This window comes from Danio rerio, chromosome 22 (genome assembly GCF_052040795.2).
Source record: "Danio rerio strain M-AB ecotype USA chromosome 22, GRCz13ab, whole genome shotgun sequence".
Classification (NCBI taxonomy): domain Eukaryota; kingdom Metazoa; phylum Chordata; class Actinopteri; order Cypriniformes; family Danionidae; genus Danio; species Danio rerio.
In genome coordinates, this window is record NC_141042.1 from 22,359,388 (window position 1) to 22,382,553 (window position 23,166).

Here is a 23,166-nt window from a genome sequence, read left to right on the forward strand (position 1 = left end):
ATTATATAAGATGCATGTTTTAGTATATCCAAAACTAAAACGGTACACAGAGAGTTGAGTCAAATCAATCGCAACAAACTAATTCACTTCAGATCATGAATATGATACATCTCTATAAACATTTGCTCTGAAAATGTAAGTAAAGGTGACTTTTAATGACAGTTCTGATCTTGTAGATTATGTTGGTTGTCTGTGGAGCTACTAAAAATGTCAAATAAATTCCAAAACTCCAGTTAAATTTTCAACATCAAATGTCAGAGCAGATTTCAAAGTCTCAAAATCTAAAACCTGTGAATCATGAACCACAAGCATCTTTTAATTCAAGAGTTCACACTTAACTGATGCTTGATAAGGTAAATGGCATGCTGTTCTGGGAGAGAGCCCTGAGCTCAGAGAATCATTGAGCTTGGGGCTCCCTCCCATTTAGTTGGGAGAGAGGTAAGTCTGAGCAGGTATTTCTCAAGGACTCCCCTGGATTATGCTAGGAAAGAGGGGAAGGAGTCAGGGTGGATTCTTTAAGACAAAAATGGCTAAGGTAAGGAAATCTGGCTATTTATGTGCGTCTGATTGGTATATCATGTGATAGCTAATGTGGGACCAGCAGTGGTCAATCATAAGCATGTGATCCTCTCGAATTAGTTAAAAAAAAAAACTTCACTTAACATAAATCTTTTTCTTGTACATACATTGGAAGTCCAATTATTGAAGAATGGGTGAATCGAATCTAATGAGTCATATGATTCACTGTTTGTAGTAAATCAAATTTCAGTATTGGCAGAATGTTGAATTACTGACTCTTAGTAACCGCTTAACTGAAAAATTACATTACTTTTAATTAATGAAATGACGTGTTCAAATATATGGAAAGTTTAATTTTAGGCAAAAAGGTATCCTAATTTTACATAAATAGATCACAACAAACAGATTTACAAAAAAATAATAATCATAAATCTGAACAAACTAATATACAACAGAAAACCAAACAATATGATTCACTTATAAGTCACTTGAGTTTATTGAATCAATATAATGAATTTTAATCAACTAAATTAATAAGAAAGATTTTATTAACTTGAATCTGAACAATTTTGATTTCAATACTTGTGCATCTGGTGAATCTAATGAGTCAGGTATTTGCAAAATTCTGAATAACTAACCTATAATAACCAGTAAACAAACAAAATTCAACGCAAACAAATGTCTTTTATAATCTGGGTCTTAAAAAGAATCATTGCACAAGGCTGTCCAGCTTTCCTAAAGCAACATGCAAAAAATAGTCAGATTAAAGAAATCAGAACAGCCAATTTGACATAAACTGATCATAACAAATGGATTTACTACATGCTCATTTGACTTTAACCAGAACAGATTAATCCACTAACAGAAATCAAAACAATTATACTCACTAAAAAAATGAATCAGTATGATCAAACTTATGGCAGGGGGAAAAATTAAGTATTAAACACGTTACCATTTTTCTCAGAAAACATATTTTTAAAGGTGTCATTTACTTTAAATTTTTCTCGAATGTTGGTAACAACTAAAGAAATCCATATATGCAAAGAAAACAAATCTCATTAGTTTACAAAGAAAGCTTTGTATAATAAAATGAAATGACGCAGGGAAAAAGTATTGAACACATAAAGAAAGGGAGGTGTAGAAAGGCCGTGAAATCCCAAACAGCAGCTGAAATCTCTCAGTAGTTCTTCAGCAAGCACTTAAATGCTTTCCGAGAAAGAAAATCAAGCTGTAGAATGGCCCAGCCAATCACCTGACTTGAATCCAATAGAAGATACAAAATAAAGATCAGATTTGATAGACGAGACCCACAGAACCATCAAGATTTTTACACTTTGTTGAGTCTGTGAAAAAAACTCACACCTGAGCATTTCATGTGACTTCATTCTCGATATGAGAGGCGTCTTTAAACTGCCATCATCAAAAAAGCCTTTTATATAAAGCATTAATTACATTTCAGAAGTTCAGTACTTTCTCCTTGTGTCAATTCATTGTTACTACACAGAACTCACTTTTCATATTTGTTTTGTTTAATTTGTTTAATTAAGTTTGTATTGTTGGGGTTTTTACCAAAATCTGGTTCAATTTTGTGTCAACAGCACCTTTAGAAATATTATTCCCAGGAAAAAAACATTTCCCCGCTGTATTAAAGGAATCAGAATAAATGAGTAAGAACAAATAAGTTACTGTGAATAAATAACAAGACCAAAACACCAGGATAAGCTAAGAAGTAGCTTAATTAATCATAAAAATCGACTTACTTATTGAATCAGAAAAGGCAGTTTTACTTAAATGAATATAAACAAATGTATGCACTTGAATCTGAACAAAACTGAACAGCAATGCAGAGATTTTAGTAAACAAATCGTGACATGATTTTATTTCGTTTTCCTTTCAGCTTAGTCCATTTATTCATCAGGGGTGACCACAGTGGAATGAACTGCCAACTTATCCAGCATATGCTTTACACAGCGGATGCCCTTGCAGCTGCAACCCAGTACTGGAAAACATCCACACACACTTATTCACACACATACAACACGGCCAATTTAGCTTATTCAATTCATCGATACTGCATATCTTTGGATTGTGAGGGAAACCAGAGCAACCGGAGGAAATCCACACAAACATGGGGAGAACATGCTAACTCCACACAAAAATGCCAACTGACCCAGTTGGGACCCGAACCAGCGACCTTCTTGCTGTGAGGTGACAGTTCTAACCCCTGAGCAACCATGTTGCCCCACATGACTTAATTTAAACAGTAATTGTGCATCATGCATAATCAAAAAAGGAAGTGTGTCACCAAAATATGAGTTTAAGTGGCCACAACAAACTTGTAGGCATGTTCGTTTATGCAGAAACAGCAATGTATCTTGCAGCATTCAAACCCAGGTGGCGCTATAAAGTTTATAACTTGATTCCTGAATGACCGGGAATCAAAAAGACTAACAAATCAATCACAGCCCTCTCAATCATAGTTCTGTTTAACACGTTTATCTACCATTTTCACACACTTCTCTCCAATCCACAGATGAAAACACACCAAGTGGGCCCGTCTATGAACACAACCCACATGCTTTAATCTGCTCGTACTGTACTCATTTCTACCTCTCCTCCTCATTAAGACCCAAGTCCTTGCTATTTTTAAACCCGTTTCTCATTCTGTCAGCTGCTTCCTAAAATGGCCGCCTTTGTCCTGCACTCCTGCGGGCTCCCAGTTCTCTCTCTGAAGCTCACTGTCCGGCGAGCGGCTGAAGATTGGCGGTTTCAGTAGGGGCTTAATTAGTCTAGACAAGCGAAATTCAATTAAATTTCAATTAGGCTAACGGTGGAGGTCAGACACTCGGTGAGCTTTCGAGTAATTAAGCTGCAGGCACACAGCTGACTGGATGAGTTCAGTGTTTGTGTGTGGTGGGGGGGTGTCATCATATCCCTACTGACCCTCTTTCATTCAAACATGTGAGTGTGTGCGTGTGTACTGGTGTGTGTACTTAGTATCCTGGGATGTGTTTCCCAAACAACGATGTAATTCGCTGCTTAGCTAGTATAGTACAATGCACTGTGAGTGAAACTAGTTTGCTCCATATAGCAGTGTTGGATGTAATTAGATACAAAGTATTTAGTTACCGTAATTACATTATTTTTTCACTGATAAAGTAAAGTAAGGGATTACTTGAATTATTTTGTACATTTAAGTCAGTTACTTATAATGTAGGCCTTATACTGTTAATAAATAAATTCAGGGAAGCAGAGTAACTGTACTTTTGCTTGTAAAAATAAAATTTGAAGAATAATCCTACTTAGAAAGTAACATTTTTCGAGATGATTGAACATTCTTAAACAAAGAATTTAGTGAGAAATTAATGATAATATATGGTGTAGGCGCAAGGACGGATTTAATGATTTTGGGGCCCTAAGCAAATCCAACCATGGCGTCAAAGTCCTGAAATGCACCCTTTGAACTTTGATTTTTATTAGGTTTTTTATATCTTATTTTCAACATTTTAAATTAATGCAATCTCTACATTTTAAGTGATTAGTTTTCCTAAAATTAATTTACAACTAAAAATAAGAAACATATGTATATTTTTTTATACATTTGACTGCTTGACTGCTCCATGATGGATATTTTGTTTGGTAACATTATTATTATTATTATTGCATAACATTTCATTATTATAATAATAAATATTGATTGTACTAAATAATATTTAATCAAGTTCAAATTGTATTTGTTTAACTCTCACCATAAAATAATATAGTAGAAAACAATGTTATACATAGTTTATAGGCAGGGCTTAACATTTACACCCGCTAAATGCTGGCAGATTTCAGCTTTGACGGATTAGACAGTCACTCCCACTAGCCACTTTGGCTGGTTGCAAATAATTTTTAAATTGTGGTTTTCTTAAAAGCAGGGTTCGACAAAAAGGATGACCCAATATGCATGCGAATGTGATCTTAGAATCGAGAAATTGCGTTCGTGTGAGCAAAAGTAAGCAGCTGAATACCCAGCCTGATCTCACGAGAAGACGTAAGTATTTTACGTTTTGCCAGTTTAGTGGCTAATTCGTACGAATTCGTACGAGTTCAGTCATACGAAATGGTACGATTTTAAAAAGGAGGCGTGGCACCTGACCCCACCCCTAACCCCAACCGTCATTGGGGGATAAGCAAATCGTACTAAATTGTACGAATTAGATCGTACGAATTCATACGAATTAGCCACTAAATGAAAAAGTTACGAATTGCCGTGAGATTGTGTTGGAATACCGAATAGGAGGATGATCACTAGCGCTAACAGCTGAAGTGATGCGCACGACTGTTTAAACCGCGCGCTCCTGTTTCCTTGCTTAAAGCAACCGTGCCTGGAACGCAACTGTGATTGGTTCTCTTTCAAATAGTCAGACAAAAACGTTATGCTAATGCACCCACAGGTTTGCTGCTTTCAAGAGCTCCAAATATGTCTTTTTGTAAGCAGCACTGGTTTGCTTTTGCTTTGAACAGATTATTAATTGGCCTTTACCGTGTGATCATCCTTCCATTATCACACAGTATGTTTTTCACCTGCTTTCGTTTGCTTACGGTTATTTTTGTTAATATGGTTTAATTTTTTTTTTTTTTCAAAAACATTACTTTAATATGAGATTAACTCTCCATTTATGTGTAGTTAACTGGTGATCTGAGAGACCTTTAGCGAGGACAGATTACTGTGCATATTTTTGATACATGACTATAACTAGTTTAAAAAGTAAAATGTTTTTAGGTTCTTAGGTTTTTTTAAAGAACTGTTTTGTTAAATAAAAAGTATAGTATACAGCTATATTTAGCTTGTTTTGACACATTTAAAATGTGTGGCTGAGAAATGATTATTGTTTGGTGTGGTCAGAGATCAATTTAGTAAATCCTTAATTTTGAGTTCTGAAAATTCATGTGAAATAAAAACTAATTGCAGTATAACACTATGAAACCATGACCTATTTGCTCATACATGACACACAAAACGTAAAATGAATGAGAAGGCATGTGGATATAACACAAATCTAAATCAAGTCATTTTAGCATGTCAAGGTCATATTTCTGCAAATAAACAATATTTTTCCAACAACAAAATTGTGGCTAGTGAAAATGCAGAGTGGCTAGTAACACTGGAAAACTACTAGCCACTGTGGCAATCAAAAAAGTTAACGTCAAGCCCTGTTTATAGGAATAATTTATATTTACCTTGCTTATTGGTTAAATCCGCCCCTGTGTAGGCGTCACAGTGGCTCAGTGGTTAGCACTGTTGCCTCACAGTAAGAAGGTCACAGGATCGAGTGCTGGCTGGGCCAGTTGGCATTTCTGTGTAGAGTTTGCATGTTCTCCCTGTGTTCGCGTAGGTTTACTCTAGGTGCTCCGGTTTCCCCCACTGACATACGTTATAGGTGAATCGAAAAAACATCAAAAAAAAACTTGAAAAATTGTCCTAAGAGTAAGAGTGTGTGATTGAGTATGTATAGGTGTTTCCCAGTACTGGGTTGCAGATGGAGGAGTATCCATTGTGTAAAACATATGCCAGAATAGTCTGCGGTTCATTCCGCTGTGGCGACCTCTGAAATAGAGACTAAGCCAAAGGAAAATGAAGGAATGTTGTGTATAAAATGAAATGTGGTGTCATTACTCTGAAACATTTCGTGATTTGATTCACTTTGAACATCTTCTTACAATTTAAAAACAAAGCTAAAAAAGTCTTACTAAAAAAAAACAAAAAAATTTGACTCATATTTAAAGAATTATTTACATTGAGATTTATATAGATTTTATGCAGTCAAGTACTTAAATTATTTATTGAGTAAATAAGATATCTTATTAACGATAACGATAATCATACAAGTAACTAGAAGTCATGTATATATATATATATATATATATATATATATATATATACATATATATATAATATATATATATATATATATATATATATATTTAGTAATTTATATATTGAAGACTTGCTTTTTTTACCAAATAAAGTGCATCTAAGTGGATTTGTATTGTAAACATTAAATACAAGTAAAAAAGTTATTACTTTTTAGTTCATATATTAAGGTTTTAATTATGATACTTTTAAAACCGTTCCGCATAAATCCACAAATTTTTAACAAAATTATGGGCAAAAATAGCAAAAAACGTCTGCAGATTCCGTCTTGCCCTAGTCATCGGTTTTTGGAAAACATTTCCCCAACACTGGTTGTCAGTAACATCATAGAGGTGATTATTTCTGCTTATTTAAATGGTATCAAAAAAAAATTTCGACTGTTGCTGTAAATAGCAAACATGGCTCTAAGGACTGCTTTGCTTTTTTCGTACTGCATAATTTTGATTTATTATTTTGGATCCCATTTGGTTCCTCCAAATGTACGCACGCATGTACGCAGTGTAAAAGTGCCTTCACGTTGTTGTCCAAACACAAATAAGGTTAATTTAATTGTTTGTTTTTTTTACAAATTTAAGTGGACTGAAGATAATACAATTAAACGGTCCCAAAAATATTTAAGAATTGTGCTGTTTCGAGTCATTTTAATTAAGTAGTTACCCTCAACTGGTTGTGAGTACTATGTAAGTAAGTGGCTGTTTTTACCAGAATTTTTCAGAATATCTTGTTTTGTGTTCAACATGCAGAAACAAGTGAAAAAATATTAAATGATGACCGAAGTTTCAACTATCCTTTAATACTCTTAGGCCGTACTCACACTAGGTACAGTTGCCTCGAACCGGGCCAAAGCACACTTGTCCCCCCTCCCGTCTCCCCCGACGGCCCGCACTTACATACAATCGGGCCTCGGCACGCTTACGTCATCGCTGCTGCGCTGTTCAGTGAGAAGCGCTCTCACTCACTCAGCAGCACAGTGGAGATTTCTCTGGTTATATTGTTTCAGTCGTTTTATATGCTGTGACATGCAGTCAAATATTTCGCCAAACAGTCCTTAGGGATGCGGTGACACACAGTCAGATATTTCGCCGAACAGATCCGCCACTTTTGGCGCTCATAAACAATCATAAAGCACTCGTGCTGCAGGAATGAGGAGGTCTGCTGAAGGTGCGCAGCTGTCATGTAGTGAAGGGTTTGCGTATTTAATAATCTAGGGCAGTTTGCGTTTATTGAACAGTAAGAATGATTAATAAATCAATATGAAACAGCCCCTTAAAAGTCACGTCTCGCTTTCAGTTTCGGGCTTTGGCGCGTTTTGCACTCACACACAAGCGTACCACACCAAAGCACAAGTAAACCGCGCTCAGGCCCACCTCTTCCAACCTAGCCAGGGCCGGCCAAGTGAACCGTGCTTGAGCCCAATTCAGCGCACTCACACTTCTCAAACAATACAGGAAACGGGCCTGGACATGGTACAGATGGCATAGTGTGAGTAGGCTCTTAAAGGGCCATGAAACCCCCTAGCTTTAGCAGGGTGTTTTCAAACCTCTACTTTGTAAAAAGTCAGGAAAGTGGGCATCTCCAGCTTTGCTTAGGGGGGAGTGTCAGTGGAGGGAAAAAGGCATGGTCCGTAAAAATTGGCATAAAAATGGGAGTGTCTTTTTGGGCACGCACTGATTTTCACACAGGCAAAACAAACACAGAAGAGCGAGACAGAGACTGTGTTTACATGGACATCGGTAATCGAATTATTTGCCAAATTATTAAATAGTGGACTTTAACTACAGTTTGGCTCTTTCATTCAGGAATTTCATTCAAGTCCCTCGTGACAAACGAGATATTTGATTCGAGGAATTGCTGGAAGCACGTATCTTTTATGCAATGTTTGTTACCGCACGGCGAATGAGAGAAAAAAAAAACCCTCCGCTTTTCTCTGTAACTTCGATGCACTCGGCAGGTAGCGTTAGAAAGCCATGTGTGTTATTCCTGTCACAAAATGTGGCAAAAATCCTCCACGACGGTAAGTTTGGTTGTGATGCATACACATTTACACTCTGCATTTACAGCAGATTTTTCAGTCCATAATATTGTAGTGATGTTAATGTATGGTAAACTTTATTAACTGAGAAATCATTTGACTAAGGTCCGTCTTTAAACACTGAAAGAGTACTGCTGACGAGACGAACTAACTTTGCCTCTGAATAAACAAACAAAAAACACTAATCACTCACTTACCAAATCTGTAGAGACAGGACAATTAACACAAACTGGAGCCACGTCTTTATTAAAAGGAGACGAGTGGCAAATCCGGATTTCAACATTTCCACATGAGAAAAACTCTCGGGTAAACAATGTTCCTTAGACACGTATTATTGTCGAGTGTCGTGTGCACTGTAATCCACACATGAGTCCAGCTGCGCTCTCATAGAGAGAAAATGAAAACAAAACCTTCACTGCAGCAAATTATAAAAGCAACACTGACGACTTATATCTCCAAACAATTCATGTTGGCAACACAAGGTGGCTTTTCTCTGCCGTTCGAACACTGTAACAGGTAAAAACAGTCTTGGAAGTTATCATGCATATTTATGAAGTTGCACCGCATACATAATAGAGAGCGCTAATTGGTTTGAACCAAGTCTTACTCATGAATGAATGCAACACACTCAGAGACGTATAAGAAGCTCCCAGGTCCAGATGTCCAGTCAAAACGCTGGAATACATGCTAAGATCTCATGGCCGTGACGCAGCTTCAAAAATTTGTTTTAAACCGGATGTATGAATTTCCTCGAAATAACGCAAAAACAACAATTTTCAACAACAACACAAGAACATTATACACAATGTTCATAAGAACACAAGAACATTATATATATATATATATATATATAAATATATATATACATATATATATATATATATATATATATATATATATATATATATATATATATAAAAATCACACAAAAATGTTTTTTTATATGCTTTTGTAAATTTTGCCAATTTCTGAAGAAAATGTGCCACTACTTAGTAAAAATAACTGAGTTCGAAAAAATGCCACAATACTGCACTGCTATTTGTTGTAAAGAAATGACTAAAATTAGTGATGTGCATCGGTGCATATGATGACATATCGGCAAGCAGGACAGCTTTGGCCGATAAATGTATATTTTTAATGTCACCATTATTGGCACATTAAAAAAATTTATCATCGTCCAGTAAATTATGCACTAACATTTTTTGTAAATAACACAGTATTTAAATGTTATAAAGATTGTATTTTACTGTATGACAGTTATGCAGAATGTTACTGCAGAATGTTATTTTAAAGTTGGAAATATCTTCTTGGCACCATTAAAGCAGAGTTTTTATTTTGCTGTAAATCAAAATAGACTAATAAAAGAGCTTGAAACCTTCCAGATCATGGGAAATACAGTAATTTATCATTGCAAACATTTTTTATGGATTTTATAACAGTAATTTGTCAATTATTTTTGAAAAATCAGAAACTTTTTTGAGTTTTGTTTCAAGCTCAGAAAAATTCGCATCAAGATTTGAATTCATCCACTTTTCTATCGGTTGTCAGTATGTGCCAAATTATAATAAATAAAACTAGAATAATATTAATAGTATGCCCTATTAAAATTCTCAGACAGTCGAAGGCAAAATATTAGCCCTCCAGTCAGTTATTATTATTTTTTTCCCAAAAAAAGCAAACACATTTTCATGATATTTCCTATAATTAATTTTTTTTTCTTCTGGAGAAAGTCTAACGCTATCTCACGGCAATTCGTTACTTTTTGATTTAGTGGCTAATTCATATGAATGTGTACGATCTATTTTTTACAATTTAGTATGATTTGCTCATCACACAGTGACGGCTAGGTTTAGCGGCGGGGTTGGGTGCCACGCCTTCTTTTTAAAATCATAAATTTTCGTATGACTGAACTCATCCATATTAGCCATTAAACTGACAAAATGTAAAATACTTACATTTTGTCATGAGATTAGGCTGGAAAGTATTTTTCTTTTAGTTTAGCTGGAATAAAAGTTATTTTTAAAAATATTAATACATTTTGAAGGTCAATATTATTAGCACCCTTAAGAATATTTATTTTTGATTGATTGTCCAAAGACTTGCCTTACTAACCTACTGTAGTTAAGCCTATAAATTAAACTTAAATCCAAATTTTTGTTTCTTGCTAATTAATTAGTAAACTAATATGTACGGTCATCACGGCAAAGACAAAAAGAAACAGCTAGAAATTGGATATTAAATCTGTTTTGTTGATTAATGTAGTGTAAAAATCTCCCCTTCGTTAAACACCACTTGAGGAATACTAAAAAAAATAAATAAAAATTCTGAGAAGTGCTAATATTTTTGCCTTCAACTGTAACTGTTTGTATCAGTAAATTTTGAGTTGTATGTTTTGCTTTGGCTATGAACAAAATGGATCTTTTCAGAATAAATTGGATGCAACTGCAACTTTCAGTACAAACATACATGCAAAGCTCGCGTATGCAAACAAACACAGAGGAAACCTAGGTAAGAGCGTCTGTTTAGACACAACAGAGTGTGTCAGACAGAAGGAGGGGGAATCCTGAAATTTAAAACTGATCCAGTTAATCTGGACGAAGAGGGACGAGGCAGACAGGGGGCCATGTGGGACAGCAGCTAGTCAATCACAATTTAGACGAGCTGCGGCAGGCTAGCCTAGAATTACGGGAGATTATCTTCTGAGGGAGGGCAAAGGGGGAGAGCGAGACGAGCAGATCCCATAACAATGGTGGGAAATGAAATCTCTCCCAATCGCCCACTCTGATCATCTCATATATCACTGCTGGAGTTACTATTTTGGACACACAGCGTCTTAAATCGGCTTGAAGGCGCAGGGAGAGAAGAGCGTCGACAGCTTCCAAGACATCCGCGAAGCTGTTTTTCGCTCGCAGACTGGCTAGGATAGAGACATCCATGAAAAAATCATCCGCTGGTGAAATATTTAGTGCAAAAAGGCGCACGAATAGATGAGGATCACCAGAGAGTGGGAGGAAGAGAAGTGTCAGTGTGATCTCGGGAGGGATCTGGGCGAATGTGTGAGAGTGTGTGTGTGTGTGTGTGTGTGTGTGAACTCGCTCTCTAAAAACCTCTTTCCTTCCTTTCTGCTCACTGTTGCAAAACCCTGGCTGTATCCAAAATCTGCCCCATACCCTTATATAGTGCATTATTTGAGGGAGCAGCCGTTTGTAGTGGTCTCCAAAACACTAGTGGATGTTTTGAAGGGCACTTAATCCATCCCATAATACACCGTAATCAAGTCTACAACCCATGTACACTCAACAGTTAGAAAATACCCATAATGCACTGTGAGAGTTTGCGTGCCAAATGAATTTCCATATCGGACCACAAGATGGCATCCATAATAAAATCCGATTGTTGTAAGTTTCAAAATAATTCATTGATTTTCTTTTTGGCTTAGTCACTTTAATAATCTGGGATCGCAACAGCAGAATGAACCGCCAACTTATCCAGCATATGTTTTACGCAGCGGATGCCCTTCCACCTGCAACCTATCACTGGGAAACATCCAAACACACATATTCACACATACACTACAGACAGTTTAGCCTACCCAATTCCCCTGTCCCGCATGTCTTTGGACTTGTGGGGGAAATCAAAGCACCCGGAGGAAACCCATGCGAGTACAGGGAGAACATGCAAACTCAACACAAACATGGCAACTGACCCAGCCAGGGCTCAAACCAGCGACCTTCCTGCTGTGAGGCAATCGTGTTACCTACTGTGCCACCGTGCTGCCCAGTTTCAAAATATATAATTTAATTCAATTAATGCATACATTAAAGAAGTCAAAATAATTAGTTTCATTGCTAACAAACAGCCTGCTAAATGTTAAATAACTATCACAGGGATTGAACAAGAAGATAAAAATCTGATCTAATCTGTGAGATTTATCAATCAGTAAACACAAACAAAATGGCATTCAATCCATTCATTCACTTCTTCTAGTGGACTAATGTTTAGAACAGTGAATGAGGGTGTAGAGGCGATTTCGGATATGTCTTTCTACTCAAAACTACTGGATTTCTTAACATACAACCATTTTGAGTCTCGGGTACATCTCGAACTGGCTTTCACACCCTCTTTAAATGACCAGAGAGAAAGTCCTGTCATATCTAAGGCTTTCATTCAAGCTTAAACCCCATTTTATACTGGGACATCTTGGCGACTTACTGACAATGCAGCTCCAGAGCGGCTCGCTTTGTGAGGCTGGGCTAAAACCATCGCTGTCCAATACTGGATTAGGAACCATGGATTGGCAGGCAGAGAAAACAGCTTTTATACTTAGAGAGTAAATCGGCAACGGTTTGAGCTGAAAGATTGAAAGAAGGAGAAAGAAAGTCTGCTTATTTGTGTTTCGGACCACCACAAGGGAGCGATAATAAAAGATTCCGATATGAAACTTGAAACCAAGTTTAACATGCAAATGTGACCAGAATGTATGAAAAAAGAATTTATTAAAGCAATCTGGCTGTGAGTAAAAATGAGCAAAAGGAGAGCACACACCAGCTCAAACTATCAGCTCATTAAAGGAGCATATGTGAATTTTGTGGCCAGGAATTTGGCTATGATTTTCACTTGGCCACCACATCAGTGCAACAGAAAGAGCTGGCATTCACTCTCAGGCACACACACATACACATACACACAATAACACACTAAAACATGTATGAAGTCTCCACAAATTTATGGTTTGTATAAAAAATTTAAAGAGAATCAAGTCTCTGCCATTAATAAATAATCAAAGCGATTATAACCCTCTATCATTAAGCATTTTAAAAACCAGAATCATTTTAGGTGCCATTTTATGACCAGAATTGTTTTTGTAAACCAAACACACACTGCAACTAGTGGAGAATTAGTCAAAAATATACCATGATACGCGCAGTCCTATTGTCTTAGGTCTTTAAAAAAATCTAACATACTGATGCTGTAAAGGAGCAGTTACTGACTTACTCTAACTTGCTTGATGAACTGCTTTCATTATATCTGAAAAAAAAAATGAACCAAGGACTGCTACTTTATCAAGTCGTGCCATAAAAAGTCATTAAAAGGTCTAGATAAACACATTTTAGAAAGAAAATTCAATAAATATACAATGAAACACACAACTGAGTTATTATACTCTTCTGAAAATCCCAGAGGGCACTAAATGCAGTGAGTACTGCAATAAGTACTTCTTTATTCTTAAAAAATTCTCACAATTGCCTACTAAAAGAAATTGTTAATGGAAGCATTCAGAAGAATCAAAACAAATTTCCATCCCTCATAATCATCTAAAAAATCCTCATCTCCTCATTTGTCTCTGCAAAACAAAGCCAAACATATATGTTGCTGTGTCAAATGTTGCTATGGTATATTGACTAGCTCGACATTTTCTTTCCTCTCTTCAACAGTGAATCACAAGCTCAGAGTCAGTTTCCATATAAATGTTCATATCATGAAACAACACACACAAGAAGCAACTGCCTGCAAAAGCCTCATAAATCCAGACAGTGCAAATACAGGTACTATTAGCGAGAGCACAAATAAGGCTCATGTGCTACGTGCGCTAACACACTCGTATTACAGCCACTTATTTGTATCAGGTTCTCCAACTGCTCATCATGTCAAACATCCACAGACCTCTTGCAGAGAGAGTTCACATTTCTCACACTTCTCACACATCTGCAGACTCCTCACTCTTAAATACTGACCGAAGACCAGCATTAAACGCTCGATCTTAAAAACAATGTGTTGCGAGGTTCGAGCAGCTTGGGACGTTTTTGTTCTGCAACAGTCGGAAACCGAAGGTGTGGCTGCAGTGGATTATGAGCTTTCCCTGCATAGCATTTTTTATTGTTATTGTTTTTGGCTCAGAAGCACGGAGCACTGTAACCTTTCTCTCGTCCCACCTTCCAATCCCCCTGCTTCAGATAACACTAACCACAAAAATCCAGTGGAACCAATTACCAGTCCTCCTGATGCAGTTTGCCTTGCAAATCAGGCCTTAACCCATTCAATAGGCAGGCATGTGCAGACGCTGACACATGCAGACACTCATTTCACACTCATAGGCTTCATGCGATTTGCACTGGATGGTGTCGAATGGTCAAACAAAACTACTAATCTGCTTGGTAAAGCATGCAAAGACAGATTTTGTTTATTGCTAGGAAAAAATAAGAGGAGGGCTGGTTGGCAAGACACAATTTTAAGTGTTTTATGTATATTATGGCTAATTCACACTGCACAGACAGATGTTGAACAACAGGCACTTTGTCGGATCAGTGTGTTACTGACATGTTGCCGTTGGTCGGCCCAGTGTGAATTGGCCTTTAACTGTGCTTTGGTTGGTTGCATACTGCTCCAAGTAGAAAAGAGTAATCTTTAAAACAAAGATTAAAAAGTTTTTGCATTGATACCATACAAAGACCATTTGGGGTTCTGCAAGGTCTATAAAAAACCTGTTATAAAAATAATTTTCTCTTTGAAGAACTTGTTTGTATAATTGTTCTTCATGGAATGATACATACTTTTTAAAATGTTGTTTTATGAATATGTTAACGAAGATGTAGGTTTGGCCTATATTTTACACAAATTGAAGCTATAATATACTACAGTACCATCTTTTATAGTATAGGAGCAAGTGAAGTGATGACTATTTTAAAGCGTATGAGTAACAGCAATGGCTTTACAAGAAATAAAATCTAAGCATGTGTTCTTGTGATTTCTGAGAACAGAATTCTCACGAACATGGACATGTCTAAAAGTTACAGAACAGGAAAAAGGTGCAAACACAAAAGGCAATGTTTATGCATGGACACACAGACCTTTCTCACACCTTTTTACTGTTGTAGGTCATGTTTCACAGGCCATGAGGGTAAAAATAAAACCTGGCTGTAGATTTCACTGGTCCTTTGGAGTTTGTTCACTGTATCATTAAAACAGCATCCAATCTCTCATACTGGAAAACTCTGCACATATTTATGCATTAAACAGCTAAGCTGTACTATAAACATTGTTCAAGATTACTATAGAATAGAAATAAATTTCTATTATGAAATGTTCAGATAAACTCATCTCAAAACCAAAATAAAAGATGTACTGTATAGATAATTGCAATGCAGAAATGTCCTGCCAATTTTTAGCTTTATGTAAAATATAAAAAAGATGATTCTGGTGAGGAAATATTTGAGTTTTAATTCATAAGTCATTTTGAAATTTAATAAGTCATTAAGATCTTTTTCCTGTCAACACTAAATCCAATGGGAAAGATGTTCCAGTAAATTGGAAATACAATAGAAATGAAAGGTTAAAAATAGTATAATCAAATGTGGAACTAACATTTACATCATATATAGTCTTGCTGTTTTGGCATTTGAAAAGTAAAGCAACGATGCCACATTGTTGACATTTCTTGATTTTGAAAGGTCCCTCCAGGTAAAGTGGGCAAGTATTCATCAACATTTATACAAATTAATTCTCAAGGGACGTTTCATTCATCAATAAAAACATCTAATGTCTTTATTAATGAAGTGGAAAAGACATTTACCAACATCCATATGTAGTGTACATACAAACCAAATCAGTCTCAAGAGACCCTTCATTCATTCAGAAACACATCAGATGCCTTGTGCTGTCATATATAACAAGCTTTGACTTGTACTCTGTACCACAATCTAAACAGGCTGCAACATACGGTAGATTCTTTGGATTTGAAATACATCAAAGATGGGTCACCGATAACAAATAAACTTCCCACAGCAAGACCTATCCAACCCCACCCACATACACACACACACACATATATATCTAAAGCACTCTAGATTTACCCAAATGCACTATGACATCTATTAGAGGAGGCGTTGAAAAAGGTTCATTACACAAACTAATACAGACACACTATTGTGTTTGATTCCTCCCACACAACTTTCTATCAGCTTGCTCTTGAGGACACCTGGGTGAAGCTGAATATGCCTATATGTGACTGAAAGTCTGAAGAGATGTCACTCTCTCATCTGATAGCTTAATTTGTTTAATTTGTTGAGGATGTTGGAGGATGAGAGAGAGGAGCACTTACCGGGTGTCTACCCTGTGGGTACATGGTCAACGGAGGGATGCCGGTTTGACGGGCAATGCACTGACCCTCCGTACTCTTGCGTTCCCCCTCTACCAGGGGACTGAGCCCCGGATTGAGCTCGGGAACCCGGCTCTGTCCTTTCGGAGCCGCAGAAGACAGTCAGTGCATCCGACAAGGAGTCCTCCAAAAACAGATCCCCTTACTTCACACTTGGACTGGATTTCCCCCGAGAATTCCCTGACGTCCCACTTTGTTACTGTCCGACAGATCAGGAGAATGGGAGAAGCAGGGAATTCCGAAGAATCACGTCCAGCTCTCCTTAGACTTGTCCTTCTGCAAATGTCCCCAACAAGCTACAAAAACAAACACGTATCTCCATTCGAATCTTCCAACCTTGTAACAGTACCTCAAAACTACAGGGCTTCTTTGCAGAGGTCTAAAAAGACAAGGGAGAAGGAGGACCGGGCTTTGTTTTTAATCTAAATCTAGAGAAGAAGAAAAAAAAAACACACAGGAAAGCAGGAAAGAACAGCAGGTCACTGGAAGATCCAGCAGGCTTTTCAGCAGCGAGCCCTAGACTGTAATATATTGTGCCTGTTGGCTTCAACACAAACACGACAGCCTGCTCAAGCTGCAGTTAAGGTGGACCGGCTGAGATAGATGGAGGATAGATAGACGGAAAGATAGAGACAGAAATAGACACCAATACATGTGTGCAACCAATGATACGATTTCTTGTTATCACTGTAATCATTACACTGTGAAGTGAAGATTATGCAGACAAACCTATAAAAGTGAAAGGACACACATTAGAAATCTATTTTTCCTTGATTAATTGAAGAGCAAATTTATTTGTTTGGTTAAGTGTCTCATATTCTTTTACTATGGAAAGACCACTTACCTCAGTAATCACTCATATGTCTCTTCTAGATTAGCTCTCGTCAATTTTTCAATGTGTGCTCCAATTTGTCCAGTCTGATATCAAAATTAAAGATTTTAATATGTACTCATAATTTTTCTCATCAAATTATCTGCATTATGCTATTTACAGTTAAAACACAAATATACATGCAATGTATTTTAAGATTTGTTTAACATAACTGTTTACTTACTGTGTTAAGTTGTCTCATTTGGCTCTCAACGTATTCTTCCCTTATTTTGAAAAACGTTCACAAGCAAAACCTGTAGGCTAAAAGGGGGATAGTTAACTTAAAAATTAAAATGTGCTCACTGTTTACTTTGTCAAGTGTTTTAAAGCCTTTATGAGTTTCTTCTGTTGAACATAAAAGAAGATATAGTGAAGAAAGCTGAATACCTGTAATCAAGGACTTCCATAGTAAAATTTGTAATGGTTATAAGTGTCCAGCTTTCTTCAAAGTGTCTGCTTTTGTGTTCAACAGAAGAAACTCAAAGGTTTGGAACAAGAAAATGTGATTAAATGATGATATTTTTGGGTGAACTATCCCTTTAACCGAGATCACAAATAAGTCTCTTAAGCTTTGAAAAGAGCAAGCTCTGCGCATTTAAACATGATAAAACAAAGGATCTAAAAAAAAAAAAAAAAGAATGAAAGAGAGATGAGGAATGAGCCAATTTGCCAGCAATTCTGTGAAAGCACCATGTGTGTCCATCCCCATATTTGCACGTACGCCTCCAACAGATGAGCATTTATCTGCACTTTGAGAAATAAATCGGCAAATTTAGTTGTGATCGTATCATTTATGATTTGATTTAATACAGAGCAAGCTTACTTCGCTTGTTTATGTGGCTGAAAAGACACACAAACCCCTACTAGACTAGTATCGTTCTCATCTCTTCATCTTTCTCTTGGTCTCCTCTGTCATCCTAGCGTGATCTCAGAGGTGTCCCTTGTTAGTCATCTCTCTGTCTGCGACACCTCTCAGGTCAGGGATTGCCCTAATCGCCGTTATCTAATTGTGCGGATTAGAAAGGTAATTATTCACATGACTCTCTCCCTCTTACTGATACGTGATGAAGCTGGCTGAGTACAAACAGACAGGAAAATGACCGATGGGTCTTGACAATAATCTGGCCTTAGATAGACGAGCTTCTGCATCCTGGAATGGGTAAAGGGTAAGCAGGCTTAACATAGGATCTGAAATAAGACAATAGGAAAAGAAGAAGAGGAAGGACTGGGTAAGGCATCACAATTGCTGCATTTTTATTTTATTTATTTATTGCCAACATCAGGAACTTATGGCTATTTCATGGAAGAATAAATATATACATAAAAATATTATATGATTAAAATCAAATTCGTATTACAATAAAAAGTTATTTAGACAAAAATAAAAATGGAAATAATATACAAAAATGTATTAAAAGTTAAATATTTTTTTTTTGTTAAATTTTTGATAAATAACTTAACATTCTTCTGGGTGAATTTTTAAAAATGTCCATTAAAGTACTCTCCTTATAAAAAAAAATTCTAATAATATTTTAACTTCCACATTCCAACAAAACATGTTTCATGATAAGAGCAGCTTAGCAGTTATTACATTTAGGTCATGCTGTCCAATTCAACATCTAGTATAGACCAGGGGTGCCCAAACTCGGTCCTGGAGGGCCGGCGTCCTGCAGATTTGAGCTCTTTCTTGACTCAACACACCTGCACGGATGTTTGTAGAAACCCTAGAACTTAATTAGCTAGCCTAGGTGTGTGTGATTGGGCTTGAAAGTAAACTTTGCAGGACACCGGCGCACCAGGACCAAGTTTAGGCACCCTTTGTATAGACAGTCTGTTCATGCCTGGTCTCAAAATTATAATTTGCAAAGTGTCTTTCATTTATTTCTGGGCTAATTTCGTGAAATTTATTATTTATGCAGTTGTCCCATTCCCTTTGCCATGTTTCGTTTATATACAGATTAATTGTAGGTTTCAGGTCATCAGAAGGAATTAAACATTGTCACTTTCAAGGAGATATGCTGCTCAATCTGCAAGTTTCCATGAAGTCAGCTGCATTTTTAAATACCAGTACTTTATTTGATTTGAAGTTATTCTGGCTTTTTAACATTTCTGTCCCATATATGCACATAAACACGCAAACAAATATGCTGTACACTAGGAGAGGCAGTAGAGAATATTAAAAAGCTCTTTGCATGTACATTACTCCTAATAAAAACAAACAAAGCTAATGCTACTCATGTTTATGTTTCAGTAACATAAGTAGGACTAAGTAGGTACATTTACATATTTTTATCCTATTTCTAACTACATACAGTTGAAGTCAGAATTATTAGCCCCCCTTTGAATTTATTTTTCTTTATTAAATATTTACCAAATGATGTTTAATAGACCAAGGAAATTTCAACAGTATGTCTGATAATGTTTTTTCTTCTGGAGAAAGTCTTATTTGTTTTATTTAGGCTAGAAAAAAAGCTGTTTTTTTATTTTTTAAAAAACATTTTATGGTCAGAATTATTAGCCCCTTTAAGCTATATTTTCATCTATAGTCTACAGAACAAACCATCTTTATACAATAACTTGCTAAATTAACCTAACATGCATAGTTATCCTAGTTAAGCCTTTAAATGTCACTTTCATCTGAATAGAAGTGTCTTGAAGAATATCTAGAAAATATTATTTACTGTCATCATGGCAAAGATAAAAGAAATCAGTTATTATAAATGAGTTATTAAAACTATTATGATTAGAAATGTGATGGGAAAAATCACTGTTAAACAGAAATTTGGGTAAAAAATAAACAGGGGGGCTAATGATTCAAGGGGGTTAATAATTCTGACTTCAACTGTACTATGGTATAAATGGCTTGTCATTACCTTGATGAGCACAATTTTCCACAATAAATCGAGTTTAGCATCTCATATTTGATCCAGTGCAGCACCAGATGGGATTCGTTCCCAAACAATGTCATGAAAACATTTCTTGTCCTAATAAGTTCAAAATAAAAAGAAAACACATTAGTAGCAGGTGGACATATACTGTACCATATTACAAACTGTATTTGTAGAAAGCCATTAAACCGTATCTGAGGCGAGAGTCCTGTCAGCTTTTAAGCGGGAAAATAAGGTGGAAAAAACCAACCACGATGTCGCGAAATAAATAATTTTAATGACTCCACTATTTATTTGTGTTTAATACATAAAACACGCTATTAAAATATCAAGAGAGTGAATTACATGAGATAAATCAGACCCCTCACCTTTTCTCCAGACCACCTTAAAACTTCGCGGCTGTCGAGCTGTCTCCAGCGCTACGCTGATTGGCTGTAACGACCCATCCGTTCCATCCAATCAAACCAGCAGGGACCCACGTTGGAGCTTGACATCGAGGCAAGAACCAACCAATGGCAGCGTTTGCGTTCGCTGGTTGGCTGGGGTGCGTGAGGAGGGCAGTGTGCAGTCTTCAGGGATTGTGGGCATTGAAGTTCCAATTATTCCGCACCCCCGCCGCTCGCGCCCCCATCTGCCAATCACGCAGCAGAAATGATCACCTATGACTGCAAATGAAAAATGATCAACATGTAGCACCTAGTGTCGACTGCCTCGAACAATTAGTCGAAATAACAAATAAACACTCTCTTTATTTGGTGAGTCATGGTGGCTCTATGATAACCTTGTAAATTAATGAGCAGATTGCTTATTAAACAGATGAAAATTCTGTCATCATTATTCTGTCATGCTGTTCCAGACCTTTATGACTTTTTCATCTGTGCAACAAAAATAAAGAGAATCATAATAGCTCTCATCTTTATTATTTTCCACAATACTGTTTTGTTAGGTTAGATGGTTTGAACATCTAGTGCACTGTAAATAATACAGTGAAGATAACTCGGATAGTATTGAGGGCATTTGGGGGACTTTATATTGTACTTTTTAGCTACAAAAGCCTAATATTTAAAATATTTAGAGTTAAATTAGATATACTCCACAATAAAATAAAAACAACATAATAATTAGCCTACTACATTGTAAGGACTTAAATATTTAATATAACATTTGTATATTTTAAAATGTGTATACATATATACATACATACATATATATATATATATATATATATATATATATATATATATATATATATATATATATATATATATATATATATATATATATATATATATATATATATACACACACACACACACACACACACACACACACAAACAGTTGAAGTCAAAACTATTGGCCTCCCCTTAAATTTTTTCTTTTTTTGATATTTCCCAAATGATGTTTAACAGAGCAAGGGAATCTTCACAGTATGTCTGATAATAGTTTTTTCTTCTGGAGAAAGTCTTACTTGTTTTATTTCAGCTGGAATAAAAGCAGTTATTAAGTTTTTAAACATCATTTTAGAGTCAAAATTATTAGCCCCTTTAAGCTATATATTTTCCTTTGATAGTCTACAGAACAAACCATCATTATACAATAAATAGCCTAATTACCCTAACCTGCCTAGTTAACCTAATTAACCCAGTTAAGCATTTAAATGTCACTTTAAGCTGTATAGAAGTGTCTTGAAAAATATCTAATCAAATATTATGAATTGTCATCATAGCAAAGATAAAATAAATCAGTTATTACAAATGAGTTATTAAAACTATTATGTTTAGAAATGTGTTGAAAAAAATATTTTCTCTGTTAAACAGAAATAATATATATATATATATATATATATATATATATATATATATATATATATATATATATATATATATATATAAATGTTCATTTTTGATGGAAATTTCAGACGGCACATATATATATATATAATTAATAATTTTTTTTTATTCATAAACTTAATTTGGCAATAACATTAGATCACATCATTATACAAATTTCTTTCCATTGTAAACCACCAAATCTAGAACACACACACAAACTAAAACAATATAGTTAATAATTATAAATGTACAATATAAACACATATTATTTGCATGTTTGTAATCTACATTTAACCAATCTAGAGTTTCACGGTACAGTGTTTATTGCAGTAAGATGTTTGTGCTCAAATGCAGGTTATCCTGCTGACTTTGTCGAGCGCGCGCGTGCACACAATGAAAGAAAAGAGAGACTAGCTCTGTCACTGAGAATCGATTGCTCTGATAGATGGGGTCTATTCTTTAACTGAACTAAGCTCCGATTGCTAGCGAGTGCATCAGTGTGGTCGGGCCTCCATCTCTCCGGTAATTAACTTCAGGCTTCACCTGTTGTGGCAGTTTGAATCGGAGTATCGTCTCGCGCCATCACACACGACACAAGTCTTTCCTCAGTCATCTGCCTGTGAGCGTGTCACCAACTACAGATCTTTATCCAAATGGTGTTCTTGGTTTCAGCAGTTTGTTATGTAAATATTGGGGACACAGACATCTAGCAAACACGTCGGTGTGCTAATGAATATATCTCTGGCATTTATTGATGCCATTGTTGAATCACTATTTACCATTGGACAACAAATTTTCCCGGGCAAATTTGAAAATAAACGGAAACATCGCATCAAGATGCAAACCTGGTTGGAATGAAGATGACTTCTGTCTGAGACTTGCTTCATCTACACTTCTTCTCTGTGACTGTTTAAAGTGAGTATATTTATCTCTCATTTAGATGAGTAGG

At 36.0% G+C, this 23,166-nt stretch overlaps 1 protein-coding gene across 5 annotated transcripts in view; it reads right to left on the bottom strand.

Annotated features, from left to right (window-relative positions):
• tle2b (TLE family member 2, transcriptional corepressor b) overlaps positions 1 to 23,166 on the bottom strand; it is a 115,258-nt gene that overhangs the window by 67,454 nt on the left and 24,638 nt on the right. For 2 of the 5 annotated variants that reach the window (XM_087304304.1, XM_087304302.1), the window contains exons 1-6: positions 20,575 to 20,762; positions 20,371 to 20,481; positions 18,553 to 18,685; positions 17,682 to 17,758; positions 17,471 to 17,544; positions 16,570 to 16,922 (exon numbers count right to left, since the gene is read on the bottom strand). In XM_087304304.1, the coding sequence (XP_087160430.1) occupies positions 16,570 to 16,593 (24 nt within the window). In that variant the 5' untranslated portion in view covers positions 16,594 to 16,922; positions 17,471 to 17,544; positions 17,682 to 17,758; ... (1 more) ...; positions 20,371 to 20,481; positions 20,575 to 20,762. Of the gene's footprint in view, positions 1 to 16,569; positions 17,150 to 17,470; positions 17,545 to 17,681; positions 17,759 to 17,884; positions 18,501 to 18,552; positions 18,686 to 20,370; positions 20,482 to 20,574; positions 21,051 to 23,166 lie in introns of those variants that run through there. The other 3 variants (XM_087304303.1, XM_087304300.1, XM_087304301.1) reach the window with 2 other exon arrangements.